This window comes from Brachyistius frenatus, unplaced genomic scaffold (genome assembly GCF_029030835.1).
Source record: "Brachyistius frenatus isolate BFR_SWC_R1_liver_20210118 unplaced genomic scaffold, ASM2903083v1 Contig_125, whole genome shotgun sequence".
NCBI lineage: Eukaryota > Metazoa > Chordata > Actinopteri > Embiotocidae > Brachyistius > Brachyistius frenatus.
In genome coordinates, this window is record NW_027210724.1 from 882,475 (window position 1) to 910,382 (window position 27,908).

The 27,908-nt window shown below is 39.0% G+C and overlaps 1 protein-coding gene across 1 annotated transcript in view; it reads left to right on the forward strand.

Moving 5' to 3' along the window:
- Positions 1–27,908, forward strand: part of LOC138629999 (zeta-sarcoglycan-like) — a 328,227-nt gene that overhangs the window by 264,967 nt on the left and 35,352 nt on the right. Inside the window, exons 5-6 of the mRNA XM_069714077.1 lie at positions 16,222–16,344; positions 19,269–19,341. Of these exons, the coding sequence (XP_069570178.1) occupies positions 16,222–16,344; positions 19,269–19,341 (196 nt within the window). The remainder of the gene's footprint in view (positions 1–16,221; positions 16,345–19,268; positions 19,342–27,908) is intronic.

Consider the following 27,908-nt stretch of genomic DNA (forward strand, 5'->3'; position numbering starts at 1 on the left):
CTTCCTCCTGAAGTCGACCACCATCTCTCTGGTCTTGGCCACGTTCAGGAGCAGGTGATTTCTTCCCGCCCACTCCACAAAGTCCTCCACTACTGCCCTGTACTCCTCCTCCCGTTCATCCCTTATACACCCGACCACTGCAGAGTCATCAGAGAACTTCTGCAGATGGCAGGACTCTGAGTTGTACTCGAAGTCAGTGGTGTATAAGGTGAACAGGAAGGGAGATAGAACCGTTCCCTGTGTAGCTCCAGTACCACTGACCATCGTATCAGACAGCACACTGCCCAGACGGACAAACTGTCATCTGCCTGTCAGGTAGTCAGTGATCCAGAAGACGGTGGACACGTCCACCCCCACCACCCGCAGCTTCTCACTCAGCAGCAGTGTTTGGATGGTGTTAAATACACTGGAGAAATCAAAGAAAGTGATTCTCACAGAGTCACCGGTTCCATCCAGGTGAGACTGAGCTCGTTGCAGCAGGTAGATGATGGCATCGTCCACTCCCACATGAGGCTGGTACGCAAATTGCAGCGGGTCCAGTAAAGATTTCACCAGCGGCCTGAGGTGTGCCAAGACCAGCCTCTCCAGCACCTTCATCACATGAGATGTGAGGGCAACCGGTCGGTAGTCGTTGAGGCCGGATGGAATCGTCTTCTTTGGTACAGGAACCAGGCACGACATCTTCCACAGCACTGGGACTTCCTCCTGCTTCAGGCTCAGGTTGAAGAGGTGTTGCAGGACCTCAGCCAGCTGGACGGCGCAGGTCTTCAGGACCCCGGGGCTGATGCCGTCAGGCCCTGCAGCCTTGCGCTGGTGGAGTCTCTCCAGCTGTCTCCTAACCTGGCCAGTCGTCACAGAGAATGGGGGAGTAAACAATGCCCCCAATCCGCTGTGCGTAGCTCTCCGTAACGAAGAAGGAAAAAAGTAGAAGAGCCACCAGAAAAGTGGAAAAGTTACGGTCCATTGTCTGACCGTCACTTAACGCACGTGAAGAAAAAAAATAACAACTCCGAAGAGAGGAGAAAGAAAGAAAAAATACTTAAAACAAACACACTCGGGGGAGCTGCTGTAACAGGCTGCCACTAGCACGGCGCCATATTATTTCCTTTAAAAAAAGGCACCTTTTAGTTTGTGGAACATGTTTTCTCTGATAAACTATGCCTCGAACAGAACATTGTAAAAGCTACAAGATTATTTTACTGTTTATGCACTGGAGGGAGTTACACAACCGTTAACAATAACCATCTGTTTATTGTTTTTTTTCTGTGTTTAATAATAGGACATTAAAAGATCAGGAAAAAACTGCCAGGTGACAAAAATAAAATAAGAAAAGTGTTGCCTGCGAGCAGTAAACATTTTATGTTTGTGAGCTTGGAATGTAATTATTGCAGAGTAGCAAAACAATGTCATTTTATTTTGTCAAAAAGAATAATACAGTATCTTCCATATTTGCTCAACTGTGCTTAAGCTTGATTATTCAAGTAGAAGTTTACAACCAACTATTTTACAAGCTGAAAAAAGTTTTTGGGAGGGGAAATATAAGTAATATCAAATAGTGTTCTCTTTTTCTGCACTGTGTAAATTCATGAATAATGCAAAGTGAACCATGGATGAAAAAGCTGCTACAAGGTCGGAACAATGACTCAGTATTCCTTTCGGCATGTTTGTAAACCAAACATTTATAACTGCGTAGATTTTAAATCAAAAAGGATAGAAAACCCAAGCTCCCTTCAAGACTTGCATTCAAATTTGAACCCTACTACATCCCCTTGGGCACCATTGGCATGTTAAGTTTACATTGTCGTCACCAAGCTGGTTCTGTTAGCCATAAGTACAAATAGTAGAATATGTTAACATTTATAAATCTTTGTAATTGCAAGTTGCTGCATAATGAAAGAGTGCAAGAAACATTCACATTCTGTAGGAGGTTAAGTCAGACATCTATGCTTGGCAAAAACCATTTACTGTGAGCACTGTGCTGCTAAAAGCAGGTACTTTGAGTTGGCACTAAGCCTTTATTGCAAATGTAAAAGGTCAATTAATAAAAAGTCTCCGTTAAGGCTCACTAAGTCATATTTAAATGCTAGATTATTATCTCCTGCAGCTTGTATTTGCCATGACTCCAGGATATTAATGTAATTATGTTCACAGAGGCATGTAAGTCACTAAAAGCAATAAAGAGCTGATATACTCTCTAGGCAATGAGTTCCTCAACTTTTTGAACGAGGGAAATACTAAGCATTACAATAGGAAACTTTTTATTGACCATAATTTTATCTATTATTTTTGAGGTCTTGTTCTTTGACATCATGTTATATTGTAAGAGGATTGAGTCTGTGTCTAGTGCTTGTCTACTCTCAGTGGCTGACTATATAAAGTGCCCTGCCGTCCCATGAGTGACATTATTACATCTTTTTTGGATGCAGTGTTGCACTTTTTTTAATGTTTTGTTCATCATCTACTTATGGTATCATTTGCCTTTTTACTTCCTGCTATTGTTCCATTTCCTGACAATTTTTGTACACACCTGTGCTGTGTTATGCTATCAGTCAAGCTCAGCCTTTCCACTTCTTAGTAAACCTCATACTCCTTCCAGTCAAGTTTTCCAGGAAAGCCCTGTACTTAGGTGTTTGTTCCTCATGTATGACCTTTTTGCCTGTTGGGGATATTTCCCTTTTGCCTACTCAATGCAGGTTTTGTTTGCTACGTTGACTGTACTACTATATAACCTCTGGAGAGAAAGTAAAGATTTGGATTTCCGACTTTTATATGCTCTTCTATATGAGCTGAATTTCATTATAAAGCTCTGTCAAGCTCCGGTGAGCTGCAAATTTGGGGGAATTTTGTAAGCATTCCATTATACAAGCATTATACAAATTTTTTAAATTATATTTGATTTATACACACAGAATACTCCAAACATAGAGTGCATGCAGATTCACAGCATTCACTGTGGTGGTGATACTGCACAGGATCATTGTTCTTGGAATAATACAAAACCAAGACCAGGAAAGACAAAAATACAATAACAATTCATTGAACATTATTCATGAGAGCTCAACTGCGAGACTGATTTAAGTCAAATGAACTCGTTTATTGAGTGATACCTTAAAGGAAAGTAGTGAGTCAGATCTTCAGCTGAGTATAACGGGAAAGATAATTAAATTAAATTAAGTGTTGTTTTCTGAATAAGGTTTTCTCTCTTCAGCAAGAGTATGCCCTAAGCTAGTAATATCACTAATTGTGTTAAGGCTGACAGTAGCAGTTTGGTTGTGTTTAAAGCTTGAAATTTCATAGGAATATGTATTTCTCCGCAGCACAACCTTTGCATGTCTTTTCATCAGCACTTCCACCATTTAATCTTCCTTCCATCCCACAGTCCTGACACCAGAGATCGTGTTGATTAATGTAGATAACAAATGGCACTCATTTATCTCTCCCTATGTCTCTTTCTCTCCTCCCTTACTATATTAATGACTGTAATCAACTCTAAATAAATAATTTGTGTCCCTCAGTGCATGAATCTCACCCTCCCACCTGTGGCAAATTTAAAAGTTGTATTAAAAAGTGCTTGGCAGTGCAGTTTCTTCCATTCTCTCCACTATTTCCCTCTCCTCCTTTTCACATTTCTCTCCTCATTTGTCGTTGTTGGTTTTAAGATGTCTGAAAAACACCTTGAAGAGATTAAAGGTGTGCTGTGGCGCAGCAAAGGGCCTGTCCCTCTCTTTGACTGGTAAAATCACTTCAAATTACGTGGTCACCCTCTTATTTCCTGCTGTTGCATCATGGTCACGTTGCACGCTGTTTACTTTCAAAGGGGCAAAATAATACAGTTGCTTTCTCTTTTGCCCCCTTCTTTCTCTCTCTCTTTTATTCTCTCATTCCTCGGAACAGTGTCGCGTCATGGCTGACTTTCAACTTCCCCCCAACTTATTCTAAACCAAGTTGACTCACAATATGACCCAGTCTTTTTTGTGCTGGGCCAAAACCCTCTTAAGAATACAAAATAAATGTGCAATCCTACCCACCTCTGATACCTGTGGTTGCAGGCAAAGGATCCTATTGTTATTTTACAATATAACTTGACTTGATTGGCAAATATTTACATCAAGTAGATCATTATTATAATCTTTACATCTAGATATGGCATGACCTGCAAAAGACTGGAGAACTGGGTTCCAGCCATGCCCGAAAGATAAAGTAGATCAATGTAAGTAATTGTAAAGCCGACCAAACAAAACAGGCTAAGAGATAGGGATAATTTTTTGGGTTGTGGACATACATATCTACCGCTAGCCTAGAGTTCCCAGACCTAAATTGACCTCCCACATTCCACTGGAGATTGTTTCCAAAGGGGTGTGGTTCACTGGTCGTAGATCTCAGGTTAATTTTGAAACTACTGGAGCAGCCTTTAACCAATCAGCATTGAACATTATATGACGTTGTGTGGTTAAACTCACCAAGCTGTAAACCACAGAAACCCTCTCCCAAATGTGAGCGCAGCACGAGGCTATGTTGGTAAAGGATCATTGCAGACTTTGCAGACTCCAGCTACTCCAGCTTTTCTCGATATTTGCTAGCTGTTTGTCTTGCTTCATCTAGCTCTACAACCACCGCTATTATTGGCACTACATTTAAAAAAAAAACCCGCTTGACTTCAACTTTACCTTCATTTACCGTTTAGGGGGAAAAGTAAATACTGCATATTTTGGCAAGTGTCATTAAGTGAAAGAGATAATGTGATACACTACTCAGCTAAATAGCAGTAACATTTAATCAGATAGGACTTGCAAGTGACAAAAAAAGCCAGCAAAGACAGGAGGCAGTATGGCTCATCAAGTGATCGCTGGTGTATTGAACGAGTCCCAGAAAGAAACACAGCAAATACCAGCATTTATTAAAGATTCTCTTGCAACAAGTTATTTAGGGCTTCAAGGCTGCTGCTCGGTATATTTACAGTAGTCTGTATGTTTTGCCCACTCCCTCGAGGAATATTGTGCTTTCATTTTATCTGCTTGGACCACTCAAAAGAAAGAAAAAAAAAGGTCATTAGGGATATCTTGCTAGCTCATTGGTTAAGATGCACATGAACAAAATATCTCAAGTTTAATTGTGGTCAAGGCCCTTTGTTGCTTGTCATTTATCTTTCTCCCAATATTTCCTATCTGTCATCTCTGTCTTAAAAAAGCCAAGAAAAAAATGGTTAGTGTTCATCAAAGTGTAAAATATTATATCGGATTTTAGTTCTGGTTCATAAGCTACAGTGTTTCAACACTTTTGAACAAAATGTGGCTGAAAAACAATCTTTGTTTTCAAGTGAGCATCAAATGAATTAGCCTGGTGATTCCAGACCCATATTCATTGCATTGATATATGGGTTTGGCACTCTCCAAATGGTTTCCATAATAGATGTAGATATCGTATTAATTTTGAAACTATTAGCAGCCTTTAACCAATTGGCATTGACCACCAATTGTGCCAAATTTCTACCACTGCTGCAACTACTTTAGGGCCCTATTTTTGTACCCGGCACATTTGCATTTTGGTGCAGCGCAGAAGGCTTTTTTTCGTGCCTGTGTCGATTAGCAATTTTTGTGGCTCAAGGTAAAGCCAGCTGCGCCGAGAAGGGTGGAACGGTGCAACAGGAGGTGTGTCGGTAAAGATGTGCCAGTGCATTGCACATTTTGTTTAAATTTTCAGGTTAAAATTGCACCTGAGCCTTTGCCGGGTCAGGGCTATTTGCGTGGCTTCAGTGGGCAAGAGCGCAAATAAACAAACCTATCAACAGGTTTGGTGGATGTCCTACGGATTTAATCCCATTTACCCAAATAATTAAAACAAAATGTTTTCAAATGCAACCTTTCAATTCAGTTAATCATAGAAGTCAAGAAGTTAGTCATATTATAAAAAGGTGACTCTTGTCTATTGAATTGGAACTGAAGTAGGCAGTCATCCAGCCTGATTCACCACATTACTAAAAAGTTGGCTACACATACTTGTGCTCTCAGTCCAACCTCACTAGCACTGTGACTATGCGGCCGAAAATAGGGCCCTCAGAGACAAATGCTGTACTAAAATGTCATCATACGTAACCAACCCTACTTGATTCCTCCACCCTTCAGAGTGTCTGTTTAAACATTAATACAATCAGGGTAACTTGCTTGATTCACATCGCTGATTTTTGAGAGTCTTACTTTCTCCTCCATTTACAGTATCAAAGAGTAAAAGCCTCATTTGTCCTTACAATTTTTTGGAAGGAAAGGATGACCAAAGAAACCTCTCACATATCAGCAAAGTGCCATCTGTGGTGCTAAAAACAAGCTGTGTGGAGTAAATTATGGTCTGACTGTTAGTGTCCTTAACATTTGCCACAATACACCAAATATTTCTCGACATATTAGAGCAACACTCTTTCGTTGGTTTTGATGGCCATTTAGCCCCAACTTAGGTTTAATTGTTTAGAGCCACGAAGGCTCAGTAGAAATTAAAGCATTATTACTTCCAACAAAAAGACGGAGAAACATTTTGCTCAAAATTTGATTTAAATATTTTTTTTATACATGTGCCATGTGTTGCTTAATGCAGTTTGCACAAATCGCCCCTCAGGAACATTTTGCCTTCGCAGAACTCACAAAAGGATCCACTGGGCTTTTGAATATTCATTAAATGTGACATTCTAGACAGGAGGAGAACTGACAAGCATATCAGCCTGACTCACTCAACAGAATGCTCATCTTAATCCACTGATAAGCCATGCCATGTTTGAATAACAAATCAGGAAGTTTAGAGAGTACAATTCTGTCAAAGGCCAAATTATTTATCCGAAATAGAAAGTTAGTTTGTAACATTTGTACATTTTAGAATATTTAAAGGTGGACAAACATATGTTTTCACAATTATCAAAGCCATTCTTGAATTTACTCTTAGATTAAAAGTAAGAAGGACACAGCTTGGTCTCTTGTTTGCTCACTTTACCTGGACATCTGTGTAGCATACACTAGCTGCATTTGCTTTTCTAATTACATTGCCATTTGTTTGCATGTTTGTTAATAAACACTCAGATATGCGCACACACACATTCAATAGTTTGCATACATGAATAAAAAAAAATCTTGCTTGTGGTCACATCACTCTGTCGGATAATTAGTTTGGCAAGTATATCTGTATTTGTATGTGCCAGTTGATGATCGTTGGAGCATAGCCAATGGGAGGCTTAGTGCCAATATCATTTAACGATGAGTTTGGGGCTGGTGTTAAGTTGACACATATTTAGAATAACACTCTAGGCACAGTTTCCTTTCAAAATAATAAAATGCAAACATTTTCGTAAGTCGGTGTCTGATTTGGTGTCAGAAAACATTTTGGACTTTAAGACTATGCGTGTGTATGTCAAAGATAGAGGTTCCCAAGATCTTATAGTGTCTCCCACTATGATTCTAAGTGTGTCTGTGTGCTAGAGTAAGGGCATTGATACAACACTAATGCATGCCTATACATTGTCTTCTCGCATGTGTATACATGCACATCCTTGCATAATGGGAAAATACTTAATGTCTCTATTTTTCTATTTATAGACACATGGACAAACAACACAAAACTGACTTGTATAGGAATATCAGAAGACAAAGTTTTACTTGCTTAACGTTGACATCAGTTGTTTATAAATTGCATGTATGTATAAATTTGGAGAAATATCAATCTCTAATGTGAATAATAACACGTTAGGAAAGCACAATAGTTGTAATCATTAATGCTTTTCTCTCTTAAAACGTTGTAGATCGCTTTGCAGCTGCACACAACCTGTAATTACTATAGCTACCTGTGTCACTGTGACTGTTTAATGAAACACTCACGAAGTGTTAGATTAAATATGATTTAATCTTATTTTCGGTGTGACGGTTATCTCTGCGAATACCCCACAAAGCAGATCAGTGCAAAGTTTAATATCACATACAGTATATCATCTAAGTCGGAGAATGTCCCTCACACATTTTTTGGAGAGGGAAAGAAAAGTAATAACGATACCCTTGCCTTGTACTTCATATAACTGGGAAAATCCTTTTGGGCCAGCTATTATGGCTCCAGCTGTGAAAAGTAGATTCTGCTGATGCTACTGCTGAAGAGGCCTGAAGTCTTGGTAACCTTTTAGTGCAGCTGTTGAATAGGTCCTGCCTGGAGATGCCAGGCTGCACCCATAAAAGGTGAAAAGTGATACAGCCAATGGTCAGACCCAGCCAAGCATCAAAAGTGGCCAGAAAAATCTTAAAAAGCATCCATAAAATCTGCATTTAAACAGTACAAGGACACTAAATTTTGAATTATGTAACCCCATATTTTACTTAGAAGCCTTAATGCTGCATTTAGCATATTGCTAGAATTTTGACCCAAGGAAAACTATAGAGTAATTTAAATGAGACAAAATATGGTTAACTTTATCTACATAGCCAAAGGACAAAACCAGCCTAATTTTAGAAGTGTTTCTTGGCCAGAGAATGCATTAGCATGCACGTGCAAATATGCATGGTCAGGGATTTATGCACAAACTCTTTGCAAGAGCAGAAACTCACATAGAGAACAACTATTTGCATGAATGTCACATACTGTTTCACTGACTCCTGTGATCTCATCTCCAGGAATATGAGGGGATAGTGAGAAAGGGGGGCATAATGACAAAGTGCATTGAAGCTGATTTAATTAAAAATTCATCTTGACCTGTTTGGGAAAATCGACCATGCATGGAGTGTTTACTTGGCTTAGCCACACTCTTCTTTGTACCTATCCCCCAATCCTTTTACTAGGTCTTCTTGCGTCATATCCCTTCATTGCTAGAAGCCCTAATTTAAAGCCTCCAATTAAAAATCCAGGAGAGCAAATCCATAAAACTTTATTATGGCCTCAATGCTTTAATGTATTGCAATAAAAAAAAGTTACACAGGCTCCACTTTAATGTGCTCTGTTCATTAATTGCGGAATACAAATTGAGGAACTTAGAATTCTACTGTATGTATTTTGTTTTCACCCAAATCAGGACTTGAGTTGAAAGAAGGCAGAATTAATTGAAAGTTATGATGAAAGAAACCCAGAAATACATACAGTATGTGACCAAGTGTCAAGGGCAGGCTAGTTCAGAGAATTGTGTTTCTTGTGGGTAACACTTAGTTGGAGATCTGAATCAGGAATTTTTCCAGGCTTTTTAAGTAGTTTCCGGGGAGCTTTCACAACCCAACAGTACAAGTCGATAATGTCCTGCTACATATGTGTTAACTCCATCCTTAAGAATGATTGTAATTACTGAAAGTTTAAAATTGACAAACATCTTAAACAAGTACCTGGAAATCTGTTTACACAGTAGCCCGAATAAATAACAACTTTAATATTTATGAATTTTATGACATTTCAAGTCCAATATATTTTTTTTTTTTTAAATTTCCCCTCGGGGATTAATAAAGTAAATACCTACCTACCTACCTACCTACCTACCTACCTACCTACCTATATTCACCCTGTTTGCGGCTCTCTTTTTCTTTCAGCCATATCGTGAGGAAAATATCTTTAGTTCCAAATTCAGTCGTGTTAACCAGCTAGTCACTAACCAACCCCACCATTTGGTGCTGGGCTGGTAACGTACAGCGGATCTTTCACAAAAGACTGATGCCTTCTTTGTGAAGTGGCCTTGGTTAGGTGGTGAGACTGAACTAAAACGGTAAAATTGTAGTTCTTTAAAACCAAAACAATAAAATGAAAGATAATGTAAGGCTTTGTAGAGCTAACGGAAACGGAAAAGTCAGGTGATAATACTTTGTGGATTCATCATAGAATAAAAACATTTTACATTAAACAGTCATCTAACATATTATTTTTTTTAAAGATTCTAATTGTACAGCTGTGAGTCTTCACAAACTAATTTAGTAAGAAAATGACTGCTAGTTCAAAGGGCAAGTTAGATTATGTATATGGTTTGATTCTCTGAGTGACCTCCAGTTCTTTATAAATATGAGGTAAGGATGGGGCCCTAAAAATCACAATCATTCATAGGCAACGTAAATGGTTCATAGTAATGCATATTTCCCTTCATTTTAAAACTGCACAAAGAAGAACTGGTTGTTGTAGTCTACTCATGTTGTTACAGTGTGATGAAGTTTGATAGTTCCAATACATGAAGACAGGACTTTCTTCTCATTTGTCATGTCAGATCAAAGCAGATTACAGTGTCACTTATTGCATAAACCTTTAGCCCCAACCATTTTTTCATATTGTCCTACTGAATCATGAGTGTAAGTAGATATTACAGAAACTACTTCTATTGATCTTAATGTCAGCAGCTTTCTTAGTTTCAAGAGGTTCTGCTATAACTGTATTTTTTGGGCCAGCTATGTGTATGAAACTACCAACAGGGGTTTTGTGTCAACGATGACAACCGGAAATTAATCTGTTACAGCACGTTTGCTATGAATAGGGAAATGATAACTGGGTATGTAGTCATTTCCCAAATTAAATCCTGTGTTGCTGTGTTTGAAAGTGATGATAAACCCAAGGAAGTGCTGTAGCTCCACGATTAAAACATTGAAATGCCTGTGATATTTACAGGGTACCGTAATGACTAGGTAGCCTACAGCCCGTCCGATGCTTGAGATTTTAAAAAGTTCTGAGGCGACTCAGGACGTTAGCACTGTGCTGTAATTCTTTAGTCCCTAGCACCTCTCTTCATTAGTGTGGTTTTCTTAAAGCAGTATTATTGCAGAGGGATCCCGCTGAGGGAGGCACTTGTGACAACAGAGGAGATCTTGTCAGGAAGTGATTATTTAAATCAGTGTATCAATTAATATATGTGCTTAACAAGGAGTCCTGTTGTTACTGATGACATCCGAATTACTTCAGAGTTATCAGTGGGAGAGACATTTGCAGAGGCAAATTAATTGTCCAAAGGCATTTCATTTTAACAGAATTGAAATTAGCAACCAGCGGGTTAATAACAAGATGAACAAAAAAGATCAGACAGTGACTACAGGGTAAACCACTCTTTGTATTTTTGGCAACTAAAGGCTCTATTTTCATCCACCTTTGCGCAGCGCAAGCGCACCGGCGGCACAAGCAGGTGTGGCAAAATTGTTTTGTATTTTGGTGAACACAAGCTCAGGCACACCTTTGGCGCAGGGCAGCACAGTGGTGAAGTAGGAGGTGTGTTACAGCCGACTTCAATCGTGGACAATCAAATCAGATCCTCTCATTCCCTTTAAACCGCTGTGGCTCAGCATTTTATCAGTTTGTGAAGGCTGGAGATTGAGAAAACTGATATACTTTTCTGAGAGGCTCATAGTCACCGAATTTATGATACTACGAGACAGCCTCCAAGAGCTGATCATGTTAAATTGGCTTGGGAAGAGGTAACTAATATAATAAATGCCTCTCCCGCTTGTATTACGAGAACCGCTGCTCAGTGTAGGAAACAGTTCAATGATTTAAAACAAAAACCTGCAACCTATAGACACCACACACTGGCAATAATTAAATGTGAAGGTGAACAAAGAGCACTCGTCCAATAGAGGGAAATCAGTTGCTGGAACAATGGTGAGGAGTGAGCATAGGTGAACACACTTAAAGCTCCCCATGCAAATAATTTATTAACAACACTTCAATGGACAAGACTCAGCTTATTTTTTTTTATGATTAAGGGATACAGAAAGTTGCATTCAAAAAAATATTGTTTTAATTATTCATCTAAGTGGAATTGAATACTTAGGAAATCCACCAAACATGTTCACATTGATCCACGAAATTGCAACTCGGCTCATGTGCGGAAAAAAAACACTTGTGATATGATGTGACTGGATTTGCGTTGCAGCTGCGCCGTGTACAAAAAAAAATTGCCTGAAATGTTTACTCAAAGTTTGTTTGTCACTTAAGAATTTAGGCTACTGTGAGCTGAAGAAAACAAGCTCACCTACATAGATTATGGTCTGTAACATGGATTAAATGTTATAAATTTAGATTCTGGATTACTTTTGTGATATGTAACATAGAGCTGCAACATATTGAAATAAACCTTTTCTGACGGTAAACAGTAAAATGAAAACAGTGGCCAAGACTCCATGGATGAATGTAATGAGGTTATGTCTGTTCAAAGTGCCTGGACTTCATTAGGATTGATGCTGAGATAGTCGATGCTTTTGGTGCTTTGTTCTTCTCACTGATGTCAGTGTCAACATACATTAAGAACAAACATATGAGAAGTGACTACAGCCATAATAAGCCTTTCTTCCAGTTTTACAGTTTAGAGGATTACTGACTGACACATCAATTAGTACTAAACTTCAAAAAGTTTTACAGCAGGAGAAACTTAAAGTGAGCACATCTACCGTTTCATTTTCCATTGCTGTACCGCATCACTTTTCATTTACATAAAGTGAAACTGCTCAGAAGAGAGGTTTCTACCAGCTACCCCTCCTCTCACTGTCAGTCAGTCTTCTTTCAGTTCTCTAAGCGATCATTTGAAACTAATAACTTCTGTCTCATGTTGTCGCTGCTGGCACAAGCATATAGAGCTTAAAATTGCTTTGTGTTTACTTTTTTTTTTTTTTTTCTTGAGTCAAAATACTGTAGCTAAAGGCCAGATAATTTTTAAGATAGTCTTTTATACCTTTGTAATGCAGCGAGGAAGACTAACTTCATGCTTACTCAGTTTATTTACATACTCTCTTTGTCGGTCTCCATCATCCTTTTGCTGCTTCCATTTCAGTCGGCTGGCTGAGGGCATTTAATCGTTCACTTGAACCAATCAGATTTCCCTACAATGTCTGCAAGCCTATCATCCTGCTGCTGTCAAAAACTGTTCTTTTCTCTGCTGCTGTCAGCTGCCATTTCAGTGCATGTCACTTTGGTTCGGTCAGGGAGTGTTTCCACTGCTCATCAGCAGCTCTGCATCAAATCTCATTCATCAGTTCTTCCGGCATTGCTCTTACCACCGCTGTCTAGACTCAACCGGGAATTTTCATGTCAAGTTCATGTGATTATGCCTGAACACAGTGACTCCTCATGCAATTCCTCAATTACTCTTGGAGGCTCTCTATTATTTAGAGGAGAATCTGACATTGGCTTTTTGCTCATTTGTGAATTGGCCAGGTGTTTCTTTTAATTCTAAACAATTGCCAGTGATATTGACTGGCATGATGCAACTACTCTTTTAAAGTTTGTTAAAAGTATGTCAGGTGAGCCCTTTTCCTCCATTTTCCTTGGACTAAGTTCTCCCAAGTTCTCACTGAAGATTCCCATCTACTGCAGTTTCAAAATCTTTTTTTACATCCCTTGTGAGAAGACAAGAGAAATGTCTGTGTCTAAAACACAAATCTTTGGAAATGTGCTGACCTGCACCCATGTTGGAAATCTGCACTACAAGCTGTATTATAGGACAAGAGCTGAACAGCCAAAGAGAACCAGCGAGATGCCTGAGACAGCAACTAGCACAGCACATCTCCAATTTAAACCAGCTTCACTTTCTCTTCATCTTTCCTTCTCAAACTTAAACCCTTTTTTTTTGTCTTTCTTTGATTCTCTTCTCGCCATACTTCTCCCACCTCTAGCTGTCAACCCCAGCTCTATCTGCTAAGTCCTTGCATGTATTTGAAACGCGCACACTCACACTTGCACACACACTTTGCTCGAGGGTGAGTTTTTGACAACACAAATCTCAATTGCTTTTTCACACAGCCAGTGGAGGAGTGAGAGGCTTAAGGAGATAGAGTTGGACAGGATAAAGACAGTGAGAGAGAGATGAGAAAAGGAGCTTAATCCCAGATTGATAGCCGCTAATAAAGTTTGATTATGACTGACAAGGCACTCTAGGTTTCTAATTGACACTTGTAATAGCTTGGGAGCCCAGAAAGTGAAGGAAGGGGATGGGGAGACAGGGGGAGAGAGATACTTTTATTGATGGGCTCAGCAGGAATGGAGTAGAAGCACATCACGGTGCAAATCACAAACTGAAGGGAACAAGGGTGAACAAAATGCAGACTACAGTTGTGACCATTGTGGTTAATTTGGCAGCTTTGCCAGTAGATTTACAAACTTATCAAATCTCACTGCTAGCCTTTTCTCACAAAGCCATCAGCAACAAATCTGAGACATAGATATCAAAGTTTTTTCTGTTGCCGAAATAGTACGCGATACTGCATCGTGCTGCTTGGTTTATTTAACTGGTCATTACCATAAGAAGGACAGTAATGACAAATATATTTCTGTAAATCCGTGGTGTTTTTTTATGTAGTTTTCTATAGGAAACGCTATGTTTTTTTTGTTTTTTTCGTGTTGCCTACTGCAGAGAGGAAAACCACCTTCAGTTGGATAGCTAGTGTTTTTGCTGGCAGTTGATTGGTAATATATTAGCCAAAACATGTCCGCTTAATTTCCTCTGCCCCCTTAGTGGCCAAACATGACAGTAATGCAGAGGATGGAACATCATGTTAACTTAATGCTAATTAGTGCTATGCTAGATAGATGAATCGAGGGAGTTCAAACTGTTTTCTGATGGAGTTTCTTGAAGGTGTTTCACCTCTCATCCAAAAGGCCTCTTCAGTTCTAACTGACTGGAAGGGAATATTATGCCACGTTCAGGGGTTGCTGAGACATAACATGAAATATCGATGCCCCGTCTTCCCCAGGTCCCAAGCAGCCACAGGAACGAATACATTTGGTTTCAATGATTGACAATTTATTTACAATATTTTAAAAAAGGGAAGTGGAGTTGAACTTAAAATTACTTCAGGGTGAGGTAACGCCAAAACAACAAACAAAACAATACATGGAGTAAATGGTTCAGGTGGGGGGTCAACAGCCCATGATCCAAGATCTGAATAACATAACCTTGATGACTGAGAATCTTCACACACATGAAGGGGAGTTTGTTCTTGCCAGAAACTTGGAAGGCAAATCTCCATAATGTATTTTTATCAGAGAAAACTTTTATACAAAGTAGAAACTGTGTCAAGTGGTCCAAAACTTTTCCTTTAACATATTCCAAAGTTTCTTTGTCACACCCTACTTTTCTCTTCAAAGGATAGTTTTGTCCTCGAGGCGAAATCACAAAATGAAATATAATTTAAGGTGCAAGTTCTAATTCTCAAGTTATACAGGGACTGTGTGAACTCCAAACACAAAGCAGTCCTGTCTGACTATTTACTTTAGGTCGTAACGCTGCACCTCTGCGTTCCCAGTTCACACACCTTATTTACAGGGGAGATGTGGGTCCAGTAGATGCACACACACACACACACACACACACACACACACACACACACACACACACACACACACACACACACACACACACACACACACACACACACACACACACACACACACACACACACACACGGTTCCATAGTAAAAATGGAATCAGTGAATCAATAATCTGCAACATTTTTACATCATTTAAAGTCAGTTCATCTATTATTAGTGGCTGAAATGTTTACTTGCTGATGAATGAAAGCTGTTTTTATAACAGGGAACCCTAAACAGCTCCTTTAGAGTCTAATCATTATTCACACTAATTAATGGACTTTCAGTCAAAATGTAGTTCAGACACTGAATTCTGAGTTTATTTCTTTTCCCCATTCACAGATCTAGTGTAGTATGTGAATGGCCTAATATGGGCTGCTGCTAATGGCTATTTTTAGTCCGTTATCCTCTTGACTGTTATTTCAATGGTTATATATTTTGGAAATTACACTTTCTAACCTTTTTGTCAAGCATTTTAATTAGTATTGCAGTAGCTAGAAACCTGTCAGTAATTTTTAGCCATGCAAATTGTCAAAAGTCTTTAAATATGTCTGTTTCTTTGGTAGAAAGCATTAACACAAAATGCTATCCAGATAAGTGGGACATTGTACCACAGAGAAGTTTTTTTTTTTTTTAAATGTTTCTACTGATTACATAGCAACAGATTGTGTTAGTGACTACACTCGGCTTCCAATATCTCAACTGAGATCACACTGGTGTCAAAGCAAGACAAAACGCTGACATACTCTGGTTCAGAGTTCATATCCCTCTTTGGTCTTTCAAGCCAAACCTTCATGTACTAATGGTTCTAAAAGGGGATATAATAAAAAAATAAAAAAAAAAAAAACATCGACCAGCTGGTAACTTTTATGTGCTGTGAGTGTTTTTTTGTGAAACATTTTAACCCAGAGACCCTCTCCATCTGTCTTTGTCTCTCCCCTACTCCCTCAGGATCAGAAATGGTGGAGGCTCAGTGTCAGAGGTTTGAGGTGAGAAGTGCCGATGGAGAGAGAGTTCTATTCTCTGCAGATGAAGAGGAGATCAGCATCGGCACTGAGAAACTCAAAGTTACAGGTAGGGGTACACGTAAAAACACATACCAGACATAACACATAATGACTATTACGAGTTTTGATACAGATGTTAATTTATTCATCTTCATTTGTTTTTGTTTCTTTGCCCATTTTTGTTTTGTTACGGTTTATTTATTTTTTTTTTTTTTTTTGCTGGAGCATAACAGCAGGGCCAGTCTCTAAACTTGAATGTCTAACAAGTAAGATACAGTGTGACTGAGGGATAAAGTTGCACTATTGGTTGGCCAAATGTTGCACCTTCAAATTTGAAGCACTCATTTCAAAGTAAAAGTCCTACAGCGATTAATTCAGAGTTTATTAATGTATTAAGTTTTAACGTAGTCTTGTTTTCTGTGAGGTAAAGCAGGGAAGGAGACAATAATATTTTTCGTTTTTGTTTCAGGCAATTTTTATATCCACATGACCATCACATCAGATTTATATTTTTTTTTTCTTTCTACATGCTATACATGTAAAGTATAGATCACTGTAAGTCACTGGTTTAACACACTCCCACATTCATTTTCCACATTCATGAGAAGCTGGATTTCTTTTTTTTTTTTTTTGCACTCATGATGAGGTAGATACAGGGGTGGGCAAACTTAATATGTTGCGTAACAAGGTTATGTGAAGACACACACTCAACCACAATTCTACACACACTGTATGCTGTTACTGTTAGTGCTCTTGATGAGTGCAGCCAAACAAGATACAGGTCAGCAAGCAGATCAGGTTTATTTTTTCCTGAATCAAGGAAGTAACCAGAACAAGTGAGATACAGTCAAACAAATGAGACAGAAAGAAGGGGGAGAGACGAATGTATGAGAGGCCTGAGCAAAACCAAGGGAGTAGAACTCAAAAAAAGAAAAAAGACAAAGTGCTTCAAGTGGAATGAAACAAAATACCAAAATGTGAGAGGAAAAATGCTCTTATCCAACAATATCTGTTTTTCCTCATTAATTAATTCTCTCTCTCTCTCTCTCATTAAATGAAGTGGAGAAAATGAAGGGGAGCTGTTAGGGGTCAGCCAGTGTGTGTGTGTGTGTGTGTGTGTGTGTGTGTGTGTGTGTGTGTGTGTGTGTGTGTGTGTGTGTGTGTGTGTGTGTGTGTGTGTGTGTGTATCTGTGTGTCTGTGTGTCTATTTGTATGCTTGAAAATGTCAGGAGTTCTACTGTTTTACTTTTTGGAAATATACAAAACAGGCATTCATACAAACCTACAAGTTGAACTCTCAAGGTGAACCACACAATTACTCAATACACAGACACGCACATACAGGCCTGGGTAATTTGAGAGATTTGTCCATTAGAGGCACTCTGAATGAATAAGGGTGCAGAGGATGGAAGGTGGGGTGAAGAGGTGATTGTTGCTGTCACTTACTCTTTGATGGAGGTGAGAGAAAAATGAATGGTGGAAATAATGCAGATATGAACACATTCATTCAGCTCAGGCACTGAGGTCGGATGGAGTCGAGGTGTGCTACCGTTTAGATTTTAGATTTGTAGACTGATGTACTTTTTTTGTTTTTCCAGTTTAAGATGAATAACATTTTCACAAATTGTGTCCTTCTGTGATAGCAAGTGTTGTATACAATAGGTAATGAGTCAGCTGTTGCAAACCAGTGCCATAGCAGCCAGCTAGGTGTGAGTCTACAGCATTGTGCTTGATTTCCATCGAGAATGTATTGGTTGCAATGCACTGGAACTGCTTTGGAAACGCTTTTTTGGTATTGTGTACAAGAACAGGTGCCCCCCAAAAGGCTATGACAAGCTCATAAATATTAAATGTACAGAGTACAGCAGAACAATTGTAAACACAGAGAAACAGTGAAACCCTAAAGTAACATATTCTGAAGCTGAGACAAACATCGCACATCGTGGACAGAGGTGTGACCATCACTTTATAGAGCTACAATAAAACAAAGCAAAGCACAATAGGATCCACCCTTAACTGTCATGTGTACCATTGTTGACAGAACTGAGAGCTTTTTTGATTTTCTCTTCCCTCTTGTTGGCAGTTGCACAGACACATTTGTGCAGTGTCCAACGGGACTCGGAATAAACCTCAGAAAATGGGATTTAACTGGTAAATGAAACCGTACCCTTAACGTTAAACCCTTTGCGGTTCAAAGACATATTTTTGGAGTTTTCATTCTCCCTATTGGAGCTCCTTGAATCTTCTGTATTCAAACTTGGCATGTGCTGCATGAGTTTGAGACGAGAGTTCAAGCAATACCCTCTTGTTATATGTGGGCCTGCCAAAAGATAACATCGCCTTATGCAATATTAAATTTGGAGTGGCGCTGAGCTTTCAACATGCCTTCTACAGTCCCAGCAAGAGCCATGACTAAGCATCTGTTCACAGCTGCAAAGGTGGCTGCCGGACACGGGGGATAAAACAAAGCATTGTATCACATCCAACCTTACCTTCACACGGTTAAGTTCATACTCCATCCAAGGATTCTGCATTAGGAAAATATGTTGGGACATTTTTATAACCAGAAAAAAATAATTAGAAAATGATTTAGGTGCAGTTAACTGTTTTTAAAATGACTTTGATAAGGTTCCCAAAAAAATTATGTTTTGGTGAGAAATTCTAAACATTCGAGTCAACACTGACTTGCAGTGCAAACAGTAAATAAAGCCTCCAAAAGTTAAAGTCAAATGCAGCACTTTCGTCCCCCATCCTCCACATTTTCATACTACTCCTGACATTGATCCTATATACTGCTTTTAGTGGAAAGCGTGTTGTATTTAAACACACTTTCTATGACACCCAAAAGCTCTGAGCACTGTCAAGTATTTTCAGTGTCTGCCATGACACCAAAGAAAAATATGATGCAAGACTACGCTCTGTTTAACTCTAAAGATGTCTCTTTCTTTTTTGTTTTTCTTCCTGTCTTTAATCCACTCACTCTCTCTACAGGGAATGAAGGTGTGGTGTTCAGTCATTCTGTAGAGACGTCACACGTTCGGGCAGAACCCTCCCAAGACCTAAAGTGAGTACTCTAATTTTGTAAGCATGCATTAGAGTGGATATGTGTCGGGCAAGCATTCTGTCACATTGGGCCACTAAACAAGTTCCCGTTGCTGTTAATATTTTAGTTGTGGTAAATTTTTCATGAAATGTATGTTGCCGTGAATGATTACTTGAAAGTGACACCACAGAAAAGTGTGCTGTTGTGTAAAGGCTTAAGCTGCTGAGTTAGGTGACTTGCCAGGTTTATGGTCTGGCTTGCTCATGACTCGTAATCAGCTCACTGCAGAAAGACGTGCGCTGGTGATTGGCAGTCTGACAGCCCTGACATAGGCTACAAAAGCCCTCCAGGCTCCAGTGTACAAGGGTCAGGCTGTTACCAAGTGGAGTCTTCCAATGATACATGCACTGAACACATGTAGTGCAGAGTACATGAGCTGTGTTTATTCTTCTTCTTCTTTTTTTATTTTTTTTTATTTTTTATCTAGAATAATTTATATTGCAGACAAACAAAACAATAACACCATGGTACTTTACCATCACAAAATCACCATGCAACTATATTTATGATAACATTACTGTGATGTTGTATTATTTAATGATAGTTGTGTATGAACAGTTATCTAATGTAAACAGCATAAAAACAAATGCAACTTAAACTTTAAATCTAAGTGCATGATTTGTTAACTTTAAATAAAAAAAATCAAGTTAATAAGTAGCAAACTCAAAAGTGTGACCAGACTGAGATTTTCTCACTACATTGCTGAGCTTTTCTTCTTTCACTTTCCTCCCTTCAGCATGGCAACAAGACAATTAAGAATCTGTGCAAACTTGAAAAAAATTTAATACATTTATATATAATAACAGCAATATGCTGTGGTTCACACAGCTGTATGACTGTTGTCTTAATGAATACCGCTAGCAATCATATAATCATCGACAGTGGTTTCCTGGAAAAGTTACGCAAGTTTAAATGACATCTAAAAAAATGTTAAAAAAAAAATTCTTTGCTCGGAAGAGGTAGGCTTGGTGGATTGTTTAATACAACAGCGGATGTGTTTACTTCCTGTTTCCCAAACACATATCGAGACCGTTTTTTTACAATCACATTTACTATTGCCATGATGGCAAAGGTTGCATGACTTGCATAAGAAGGAGAGAGGGAGGGAGAATATCTCAGAATACTGGTCCTCCTGTCGTTGCATTAGCTGAGGTCACACCAGCTGAATGTGTGTATTTGTGTGTATCATGTCCTCATCCCCTCTCCTGAAGTGTGTTTCGGGAGCCTTTCAGGGGCAGATGAAGTTTCTTCATTACTAACGCCTTAGCCTCTTTTGGGCATTGTCACAGAGGATTAAGTTGAAGTGGCTTTTGGCCAGGGAGGAAAACACAAACAGTGAGTGAGGAAGGGAAACAGATGGGAGCAGAAAGAAATGATGCAAGTTGAAGAAGTGATAGGGCATGGTGCTCTGTACAAGGGAGAGGAGGAGGGATGAGGAAAGAGATATAATTGACTGGAACGAGGAAGCAGAAAGGAAAGACAGAGTTTAAACACTGAACAGGATAGAAAGAGGAGGAGGCACAGCAGGATAGGGGTGATGAAGAGGACAGTCAAAAGATAGAAGAAATGGACGAGAAAGGGCAGAAGAGGCTGACACAGGGAAGGAGTTCAGGCGGTGAGGATGGAAGTTAGTGTATAAGAGAGCAGATCAAATCAAACTGGCTCCTGCAGGGACACTGGGTTGTAGCAGAAGCAGATTAAGGGATACAGCGAGATACAAACACATTCAGGATGTGCAAAAAAGCCACAGTTCTTTTCTTTTAAGAAAAGTCGAAAGTATAAAGAAGTTTGAAATATTTTTTTTCACTTTATTGCAATTCTCAAATCAAATTTTAATTCACTCAAGTGGTTATTTGTCAAAGTTAGCACAGCCTCTACTTCCATTTGTGCCATTTTTTTGGCTTGCATGTATTTACACATAAAACCTTGCACCGCATTTTTGCATGTAGCAGGCTCAAAGTGGAGTCAGATGTGATCCACTCAACATTAAGGCTGTGGGGTTCCTCGTGGCGACTGCCAAATTCCGAGTTTAAAATGTATTTTTCCGACTATTCCATTTCTCTTCTCACTCTATAAAACCAAAGGATAACCTTTGAAGAATAAAGGGAAGAAAGATGTCCCAGATAAAAAAAAAAATGTTTCAGAGACAGAGGTATAAGGTGAATGGGTAGAGACAAAAGAACTTTTGAAAGGAATGCAAAAAAAAAAATTGTAGTACAGAAAATAGGACTTTGTGCATCCTCAAGGATCAAAGGAGAGGAGAGGGGGAGTCATTCTGAGGAGTGGGTGAACTAAAAGGAGTTCGATAAGTGAGGGAGGGAGGTGTGTGGTTCAGTGGGGATGGAAAGATACAGGGAAGGAGGAGTAAGAACATTGGGTCAATGGATGGGTCAGTGCAGATAAGTAAGGCGATGAAACCTGTGGTGATGGCCCAAGGTGAAGAAAGAGGGAAGTAAGCACTGCAGTGACTAGTGTTGCACTGCAAATCCAAACATTTGGACTCTTTTTTTCATCAGTTTTACCAGATTTTTATTTAATTAACAGGCTGGTGGAGTGACATTAAACAAATTACAGCAAATCATAGTTGTTAATAAGCACTTAATGCACCAGTGCTGCTTGAATTGACCTTGTCATCACCAGAAACAATACCGGCACCTCATAATGGTGTCACTATATTGACATTGAAAACAAACGTTACACACATTCCCCCATGCATGTACACTACACAACTACATAAACAGGCAAATATCTATTCTCACACAAAATGAAACGAAAGGAAACATTGTAAACACTATATAAAAACAGCCCACCCATTGAAGTGCTCACTATGCATGAAATGAAGCCACTTATCACCCCTCCCACGCACACAGGATTGGTATTGTAACCATTTGAATACATCAAGGACACAAAGTCACATGAATGAAGGGAAACCTTCACAGCCAGAGATTGCAATGACTCCTCCATTGCATCAACAACAGGGTTATTGAAAACTGTAGAAAATTAACACTGATAAAAAAAAGATGATTACATGCTTGAAATACCTCGCCATTCGCTGTCAAATGGAAAGAAACTAAACAACAGACTGAAGCATGATCATTTTAATCATGTTTTTAATTGAGGTGTTTTCAGTACAAGTAGATATTTCACACTACTCGTAGAGATGGTGTCAACACAAAAAGAAAGCAAAGTCCCCTTTTCCCCTTTTCAATCCAAGATTGTAATCCTTTTCTGTTTGGAACAGTACATGTTTTTTTGGGGGTTTTTTTGTTATCTTTTTCTCATCATATTTGTGTTCACACCTTTTGACTTCTTATATCTTTATTGTTGACAAACTCGTATGCACATACACATTTTTCTATTTTTCATTCCTGTTCTGATTAGATCTTCCCACATGTGCATTCCGTCTTTCTAACTCCTCTCTTTTTTAGTCTCCTTATGAAAAGTGGAGCGTTATGCAGTGAAGGTAAATGGGACATGTAATGAGCGGATTGAAGTCCATTTAAAGCTAATGATCTATCTTACAGTTTAACAGGGGGAAAGGGGAAGAGGAAAACCTCGACAGATATATGGTACACAATTTAGATGATAAATTACAGGTCAATAAATTTATGTCAATAAAGATACTATATGTGAAGTTATCGGGTATATAACTTTTGCCAATTGATATTTTTAATGCATTCTACTATCACGCATACGTTTTTGTGACTAACTTGGCTTCATTGCATTCAGGGGATTGAGTGAACAATGCAGCATAAGAACAAGAGTAAGTGACGGATTGGATGAGACATTTAACATCAAGTTATATTTGAGGAAACACAGACTTGATGGCAAGTTGAATGTGTGAACAAGCCCTTGACAAATTACAGAAATGAGCACTGCTGCAGTCCTGCGATTCAACCACACGATCTCAAAGAAGACGGGAAGACCTGGCTTCCACAAAGTGCAACAAAACCACATTTTGAAGCATTTGTGTTTGCATTGCTTCTGTGTGAATGAGCCACAGTAGAAGTAACCATTGGTAGGGTCTAAGTCACGTAATGTGCCAGCCACAGTGACCCTACTGGGATGCAGTAACAATTTCTATCACTGTTGTTGAAAATGCTTCAGGAGTCTTGCAGTGGATAGCGGATGTGACTGAAGCTAAGGATATATGAACGCACAACACACAGAGCCAGAACTGGGTTGTGCTAGTAGTACAGAAACAAAATGCTCAGCAGCCTGCCTACCAGAGAACTCTAGGAAAGCTCTGCTGTGCATTTTCAAAGCCTGTGGTGTGATCACCACTGTAAGCCATGTTCAAACTCCTTTTCCACTTTAAAGTATGTGGGGAGCGGCCGTGAGGCAGACTGAAAGCAGTCGCTTTGGGAAAAAGTGCTGTGCCAGGCATCTTTTTAAGCAGCTCAGTTCAACATCTTATGAAAGCATTCATGACAGCGACTAAATAACGTGAAAAAATAAATAAAAAAATAAGTGGGGATTGACAATTTGTATGCAGCTGACAACAACAACAAACAGAGTGAAAATGGAGGCAGTAGCTGTAGAAAAGTTGGTCGCGAACGGTTTCTCTGATGGGAGCACATTGGCTGTGTTGTGGGACTTTGAAAATGTTTAAGAGTTGTAGCTGGTACAGTTTACAGATAGAGGCAGCGAGTCACTGTGATAACAAAACTGCTTTTCATTATCAGCACAACACGAAGCTGAGGCAGCACTTTAACTACTGAAACCACAACAATGTGTGAATGCAGCCTCAGACAGACGGAAAAAGTTCCCACAAGGAAACAAGAATGACTGTGTTTACTGGACGTATAAAAGGCTTTGAGTGATGTGACTATGTCTTTGCAAATAACAGGAGCCACCCATTGAATTTTGTATCTATACTCTACAATCATTATCTATAAATACATTTCCTGGAATTAATACAACATGAGCCTGATTGTGAAATTAATTTGCATATGCCATCATTAAATATTTCACTTAATGCAAACATGACAGTTTTGATAGTATGCTTGTTCTAACTCGGAAGTGTTGGACTACAATGACCTATCAGTGTCAAGCACTCAGCAAATATACAGTTACTGACTATTTAGTTGTTCTTTTCTAAAGGAATTTTTTTTAAAGTTGCTTTAAGCGGTGTCTTAGTTCGTAATGATATGATATAGTTACATAAGATTTACTTCTTACACATCATATATATATATATATATATATATATATATATATCTCATTGGTGAAGTCTGTAACTCATCGTCATTTCATTATTTTAGATTTAGGACAGGACCAGGCCTTCAGTGCTTTTTAAAAAATTGTATTACAAAAGTACACACACGTGCATGGCTAAGTTGTTGCTGTTTTTTTGGTTGTGTAACCACTGTTCCCACGGTGGCAGGTTCACGTAGAATCATCAATGATGTTTATTTAATTTGCTTCAATTTAGTAAAATCAACAACATAATCTGGCAATTTTCGCTAGTTGTTCTGGATTATTCATGTAAAGTATGATTGTCCAACTTCAGTCACAGCACGTTCCTGCAAATGTTTCACAACAAAAGCCTTGTTAAAAAGTTTTGGATTTCTTTCTACTGAAACACTAGAGGGCCTTTAATTTGAAAGGTTTACAGGGAAGTGTTGAGTTTGTTTACACATAATGCAGTATGTTTAATTGGGTAAATGATAACAATCAAAATGAGGCTTCAAGTTGACATTGTGAATAAATCAATACACATTAAATGTCATAATGACAACTTTTCCATTTGTTTCTATTTAATGACGTGCTTTACAGATGATTGGCTATCCATCCACATGAAGCATGTCAATACATTTCAACCAGATCAGTAGAACTGGAAACATGTTATTTCCTCACATGAAGAAAGAAAGTGGTGGAATTGAGGGCCGGTGCCCTCCGGCAGCTCTACACGTATGGCCTTCAGCAAAACAATGCAAAGAATGTCTTGCTTTGGGGCTTCAGTTAAAGGACCAAACAAAGACCTCAAGGTTTATAGTGGCGCACACTGCATAATAGTTTCTACTTTTTTGAGGCTGGATTGAAAAACGACATGCATATTTCTATTTGGTGCTGTTCTCGGTCTGAAAGAGACCTTAATCAAACCAAACCCTCAATAAAGATCAATATTTCTCCACAAATCAGAGACAAATCAACTTCTGGCTTTCTTCTATGTTTACAGCCTCAGAGAATACTTCTTTAAATAAAAAATAAAACAAGAAACAGAATAAACCTTGTTTCTTGTTTATTCTCTCACCCTCTTTCTTCTTCAAACACCTTTTGTTTTTTTTAATCATCTTTTTTACTGTTGTTGTTATCCTTTTTTTGTATCTGTTGTTAAGTTGGACTTCAATTTTGTTTTCAATTTTTGAGTCAAGGGAGGGTAGAAAGAAAACAAGTGTCAAATTGAAATTCTTCCACAACATGGTGAGACAAGGAGAATGCCTTGGTGTTAAAAAATAATAATATATAAAAATGTGTGTTTGTGGAAAAAAAAAAAGAGTGACGGTAGTGCTGAAATCATTCAATAAGCGCTTGACAGGAAGCTGCCAAAGGTGCAGACAGATTGAGGTAAAGAGAGATAAACTTCAATCAGCAAATCAAAAAATAAGGACAGCCAAACAGATAGATGTGTGGCTGAAAAGCTGGACTGACAGGCAGCGGGACACCCATGATACTTTTAAATTAATTCCTATTTTAGTTGTATCTTGGTGTTAATCCCCAAGGTTCTCTTTTTTTGCCCATCTTTGGTGTAAAGCTCCAGTGTTTTTGCACTTCATTTCCCAGTGATCCCTATCCGGCAATATGGGAATCACTGTTCCATACTGTATTTGGCTTTTGATTTTCTAGTAATGAAGTTTCACACAACACTAACACCTTTGACATTGGTGCAGGAATTGATTACTGCTCATGTTATATGTGCACTACTGCAAAAGAAACTACAAGGAAGAGCATGACTTTGACAAAGAGAACAAATCAGCCAGCAATTAACTGACCAAAAAGTTTGTGGAGTCTAACGCAGCAAAATCATCATGCTGATGTTAGCAGACATTGAGTTAACTCGGGTCTCCAACTTCATCTGGTTGGCTCCACAGCAGAGAGAAACAAGCCGCTGAAGTCAATATCTCCTTGTCTCTCTCCTCTCTTTCATCCTCTTATCCCTCTCCGTGTGCCTTCTTCTCCTCTATCCAAGTCCAGGGGTCATGAGGAGGCTCCCTGGGGAGAGTTAGAGCCTGACACAGACAAGGTCACCGGAGGAGGATTTGTGCTCAGTGCCTCTCCTCCCTATCAATCACTCTATTTCAATGTATCTATCTATCCTTCCATCCGAGAAAGTTTAAGAGGCCTGTAGAGGAACTCGGAGCCCTATCAGACCCGGGGCATGGGAAAGGATTGTATTTAGAATGGATTATTCAGTAGGGATAGGTAGCAGTTAATAGGTGGGCTTGGGCACTGAGATACAGTACCAGATAAAATTATATGTAAAAAGAACAGACACACACACACACACACACACACACACACACACACACACACACACACACACACACACACACACACACACACACACACACACACACACACACACACACACACACACACACACAAAAGCTGATCATTACTAAAACCAGGTGCAATGTGAACATATCTTAGCATGATGCACACAATAGATTGGCTTTTAACAGGGCAAATAAATAGAAAATCTCCTGGAAAAAAAAACATTTGATCTGAAGCAGGTTTTTCATACTCTTACACTGGAAAATGTTATAGATACAAGTAGTATATGGATAGTAGTGTACGAATATACATTTTTTATTTTATTTTGGCTAAACAGTATCCATGCAAGTATTAATGATCTAATCCCTAAGCTCCAGGTTGAGAACCACAAGATAAACCACCATAACTGCCAGGAAAAATCTGAGCTCAATGAGACCTGCTTTGTCCACCCATACATTCCCAAGTGGAGAAAGCAAGCAAGGCACGAACCCACCCTATACTGAGTAATGGCTGTAATTTAATGAGATTGGGGATGCGTTTAACCCTTCCGTCCCTCAACAACTTCTCCCACGGGGTGTTGCTGTTAATGAGAGCGTGTGTCTTTTTTGTAATTCTTGTAGCTTTTATGCTCAGAAAGCCTCTGTGGGGAGATCAGACTTTATCCTAGATGAATTTGTTCTTGTTCTCTGTAATGTGTCCATCCCTCTTTGTTTCCATCCAAATTAAACCAGTTCCCATGGCGAGGTGAACCTCTGAACTTAGCTACAGTGGAGGCAATTGGTCTGGTCCTCATTTATTCAGCTGTCTGCTCTATATCTAGTGGGCAGTTGCTGTTAATTCATTCACCTGGTGTCCCAGGTGTAAAATAGCACCTGGTTAAGTTGTAAGAGGGATGTTCAAGGCTCTGAGTCCTGGACAGAGAAAGATTTTCAACTTTAAACAAAATTAAGAGCCTCCTCTCTGTGTAGATTTGAGCATTTATATGGAACTGTTCTTATCTTGACTTTATTTCATCCACTTCTATGTGTTGT